The sequence below is a fragment of the Arachis ipaensis genome, chromosome B04 (genome assembly GCF_000816755.2).
Source record: "Arachis ipaensis cultivar K30076 chromosome B04, Araip1.1, whole genome shotgun sequence".
Classification (NCBI taxonomy): domain Eukaryota; kingdom Viridiplantae; phylum Streptophyta; class Magnoliopsida; order Fabales; family Fabaceae; genus Arachis; species Arachis ipaensis.
Window position 1 is genome coordinate 92,790,336 of NC_029788.2, and position 5,048 is coordinate 92,795,383.

Genomic DNA, 5,048 nt, shown 5'->3' on the forward strand with positions numbered 1-5,048 from the left:
TGTCGCGTTAGAGGAGAATCGTCTTCATTGCCGTCCAGCAGATTATCAGAGATAGAATCGTCATCATTATAGTTTGGTCACCGTCGTCACTTCCAGCAAGATCGTTTTTCATCGCCATTGTTAGCCACTTCGTTGTTGGCTTCTCTTCCTTCCAGTAAATTCTCTTCGCATTTCATCTTTTGAATGTGAACAAAATTACAACTGACTTGTACTGAATTTTTATTTATGAGGTTGCTGAATACCAATGAATAGAATTTGTATTTCTGGGGTGTTGAACTGATTTTTTATTATTTTTTAATTTTTGTTTTTGATTTCTCTTTCTGAACTTTTTTACTTTTGTCTTGTTTTATTTTATTGTTTAGCTTATCAGATTGTATAATAGAAGCACAATCATTAAGAGGATTATAGATTGGGAAGCATTGGTCTCTTTTTTGTTTTGTTCAGTATTTGATTGTATATCATAACAAAACTCACAAAACGTTTTCTGCAACTATGAGAACTTCTTGGATAGATTCTGTTGACAATTCAGTGACTCATTCTTCCAATACCCATTCGCAGTCTAACCCAGCTGCGTATATTTTGCCTCATCTTCGCAATAGGCAAATGACTTCCGAGCCTCGCTCCTGTGTTGTTGAATTCGTCAACGACTTTTCCATGGGGGCAGTTCCTTTAATAAGATAGATTTCAGACGACAATGATAGGCTCTAGTTTTTAGACCGGCGGTGGTGGTGGTGCTTGGAACAATAATAGAGGACGAGGGAGGGACCTAAAAGGTACGAGACAAATCTCTTTTGTAGAGACGGACTTGGAGAAGAGTAACTTAGTAAAAATTAGAGCAAAAGAATTGGAAAGTTTCTAGCTTGTAATTGTTAAATTAATATAAAAGATAACTTAGTAATTAGTTAAAAAAACAGGCCATATCATTAAAAAATAGTAGCTACGTCAACATCTTTTTCGTTAAAAATGTGTTTTAACGAGTTTAAAGACACGCTTATTAAATTTTTAAAATCTTTTAAAGATTATTTTATTAATAACATTATTCAAGTATGATTTTATCAATACCCAAATATTTGAGGTATTGAATTAGTATTTACCTCGTTAAAGTAATTATAAGCAAATAGTTTTATACATGTTAAAGTATAAAATGGGAGATATCACATTTTTTAGAGTTTGATTAGCGTCCAACTCATTATAGATATAACAGTTTTCACATAGATCGGATTTAGATCTTCACTCAATAATCTTACATGCATATGCATCATTATGCTAATTTTCTAATAAAATATTCCTATTGCACACATTATTTCTCATACCGATCGCTCTCATCATATCTCATCATACCTTGATAGCTATGTAGCTAATTAATCCTTCGAGGTCGTGCGAAAGAAAAAATTATATTAAAATTCAAACTAATTTCACCCTTTAATGAAATAATGTAAATCAATAAAAGAAAATTGTGCAAGTTATATATATATATCCAACTAGCTAGGACATAATATGTGTATGGAGAATGTGAAGGAAGGCAAAGAAAACAAGCATTTAAGTTCAAAGGATGCTCCATCAAACTTCTTTTAAAGGTAAACGATCGGAAGGAAGTACCCAGAATAATTTATGCTGCAAATTTAATTTAAATTTGACTAGCTATGGTTACATAGGGTTCATAGGGGAGTTGGGATTTCACTCTTCAACATTCTTATTTAATAATACTATTCAGTGATTGTCATAAGTACACTGTGCACACCTAATTCATACATCCAAAAGAAGAAACAAAAATCGAGTTGTTGCTTACCCGTGTTGGGATAACATAATATTCTCTTTGTGATTATAAAAAAGCAAAGCCTATTATCATACTCAATTTTTAAACTCAATTGATTCCGCAGTAGGTGGCATATTTTTATAATTTATATTTATTTTTGTCTTTTATGTTGAATTAATGTACATTTTTTCATTATTTGATGCAGTTCAGATACATATGAGTTGAATCTCAAGAAAAATTATTGAATATTTTTAGAGCACATACATACATCTAATATGTATGTGTTATAGAAGAATTAATAATAATTTACTTTAATTAATAATGTTTAATCAATTGATAAGTCACAAATTATAGCAAAATTACTTTAAATTCAACCATATATCTAGCAATAAGGAGTTTTATAGCAATTACTTGTATCAAACATAAGTAGTATACATAAACATTTTTTCGCATAAAATGAAAAGCATATATAAATTAGAAAAAAAGTTCAGGTATTGTAAGAATATGAGTGTTTCAGTAGTATAAAATTAACAGTTAAAACTAAAAATTTTTCAACAGATTATATGCCTAAAAGATGTTAGTTTCAACAAAATTAAACTTTTCTAGATTTCACATTTCTCTAATAATAAAAAGGTTGATGTGATGAATTTAATATACGAAACAAAACAACAATTTTCACAGAGAATGAAAAGCATATGTGGATGTATGTGTAAGGAGATGCTAACTTCAACAAATCTGGCGGTAATGACGATAGTACAAAGGAAAAGGGAATCAATGTTGGGATGTATCTGACTCTCTGAATTTTTAAAAAAGCTCAATCACTGTGTCTTATACTCTTATATATGGAGTTACTTACTACTAACTTATCTGTCTGATACATAGAATAATGTCAGTGAGGTACTGAATAGGAAAAAGGGCTCATCAAGTTCCATGCAACTCTTAAATACTCACAATCATGCCCTAATCTCAATATTTATACACAGTTTTATTTTGGAAGAGTCTATATCATACCCATAATTATACTAATTATAGTCGCTAAACAGTTTTAAACAATATCTAAAAATTATTATTAAAATTAAATTCATATTTTTTTTATAATTTAGTAGTATTTTTTATTTTTATTTCTGATATTAAAAAATATTTGTTAAATAAGCAGCATAATCTGCATCTTTTATTTTATACACAGATTATATACAATATCTCTCTATCTGTCTCTCTGAGAGATAAACATTTATATATATACGAATGAAATCTCTCTATCATGCAATCTATGAATCTAATAATTAGAGACTTAAACTCTAATGAAAGCCTAGTTTGTGACAATAAGTTCTCTTTCAATCTTTAGAAAGATTCCTTATTAGCTAGGCTTAAGAAAGGCATGAGTAAAATACGTTGTGCAATTTCAAATTAAAATATCTCATCATTTTTTGTATGTATGTTATGATTTTTTTTTTTATTTTACATGATCCTAGTGAAAATCGAAGGAACCATCAATTACAACAACCTCGTGTGTTCTTTTGTTCAAAACAAAAAATAATCCACCTATATGAGAAGAGTATAAATTAAACTTAAGTGTGATTACAAAATTTCCTTATATTATCCTCATGACACAGATCCAATAATAATCAAACTTGATGAAAAGATTCTTACAATAAGGTATTCAAATTGAGAGAAGTAATTAGCAAATTAAACAACAAGAGTGAAAAACATATAAGAGGAGAAATTAAACTATATTCATCGAGAATAAGTATATTATTATTATTATTGTTATTATTAATTATTTGCTACTATATACCTGGGAGCTGCTATAACCAAGTCTCAGCTCCAGATCCAGCTCTTCAATGAAGTTAGGGCTGAATTGAAACTTGTTGAGTGATTCAACATGATGATGATGATTAACATCAACTACTGAACTTGATTTCAGAATCGTTGAATCATCTGTTTTCCTCTTCTTGAAAGAACTTATATCTTCCTCTTTAGCCCTATGAACAAACAAGCTTAATCTCACACCCATGTCATCATCACTTTTCTCTTCACCACCACATACAGTTTCCAAAAATCTGAAATCTTGAGGCAAACTATGGTGATGAGGAGGGGAAACAATAATACTCTTACTACTACTCCTCATAAGGCACCCATGGAAAATAGAAGAATTAAGAAGCGGAATCACGGTTTGTCCCTCTTTGAAGAACTTACTAACTGATGATGATGAACAATTAGTAGCAGGATCATAATAATAACTACTAGGGTTACTATTATAAAGATAATCCAAATTAGAGGTGAAAGGATGATTATTATTTTGACCTGGATGATGATGATGAGCTTCAACTTCGACATCATAATAATCATCAATTTCTTGATCATTATTAATGGGGCTTGATGGTTGCTGCTGCTGCTTTAACCTTGCCCTATCTCTTCTATGAACGTTCATGTGCCCACCAAGAGCTTGAGCCGATCTGAACTCTCTTCTACAGAAGCTGCAAGAATATGATCTTGGTGGCCATATGTAACCAGCTGCATCTTTTGCAAAAGCTTGTTCTTCCCATGATTCTTCAATATCAAGAGTGTTGTTTGTTGTTGGCATAGTAGTAACAAGATTATTAGAGTACTTCCTCTTAGTCCACATCATCAAACACTGACCCTGATGATCCATTTTTGCGATTATATTGAGGGAACTTAGAGGAATAACTCAAAGAAGAGAAGAAGCCAGGGTAGATTAAGGTATGTGGATGAATTGAAGAGATGATGATGATGATGCTATATAGTATGAATTGAATAAGGGAAGCTACATGGAGTTTACTATGGAAGTGAAGGGTTAGGGGGACGGAGAGAGTTTTCTTTTGGAATGAATAATAATAAATTAATAATAGTTAAGGTTTGAAGTGCAGGGTACTCAACCTTTAATGTCTCATAGTGTAGCTAAGGTTTTCTTGTTGGTTTGTGTGTGGTTTTGGCTTCAAATGAAGTCAATGACTTCACCAGAATGAATAACTCTTAGTTTTAAGTTCCCTTTTTCCTGCAATTTATTCTTTGTTAAGGGAGAAGCAATTGCGAACGTAAATTTAATAATTACTATATAATATATTGTGTGTGGTTCTTAAATATGTGATTTTGAGGTGTGGTGGCTAAAAAACAATTTGACAGAAAACCTCAGCGAAGTTGTGTCATTTAGCTTTCATTTTCCGGTAAACATATTTATTGGGTCTTCTCAATTCTTGTATCCATATAAGGTATCATTTATACACGTATGCCTAGAATATTTTTGTAAAATAAAATAAATAAATTCTTTATT

General features: G+C 30.8%; 1 protein-coding gene across 1 annotated transcript; it reads right to left on the bottom strand.

Annotated features, from left to right (window-relative positions):
- On the bottom strand, positions 3,161–4,908 carry LOC107637911 (zinc finger protein 10). The gene has a single exon (XM_016341160.2). The coding sequence runs from the start codon at positions 4,407–4,409 to the stop codon at positions 3,534–3,536; it is 876 nt and encodes a 291-aa protein (XP_016196646.1). The 5' UTR covers positions 4,410–4,908; the 3' UTR covers positions 3,161–3,533.

Bases quoted from the DNA above. Each gene is read 5' to 3' on its own strand.
- LOC107637911 (XM_016341160.2), bottom strand. From the start codon at position 4,409: ATGGATCATCAGGGTCAGTGTTTGATGATGTGGACTAAGAGGAAGTAC.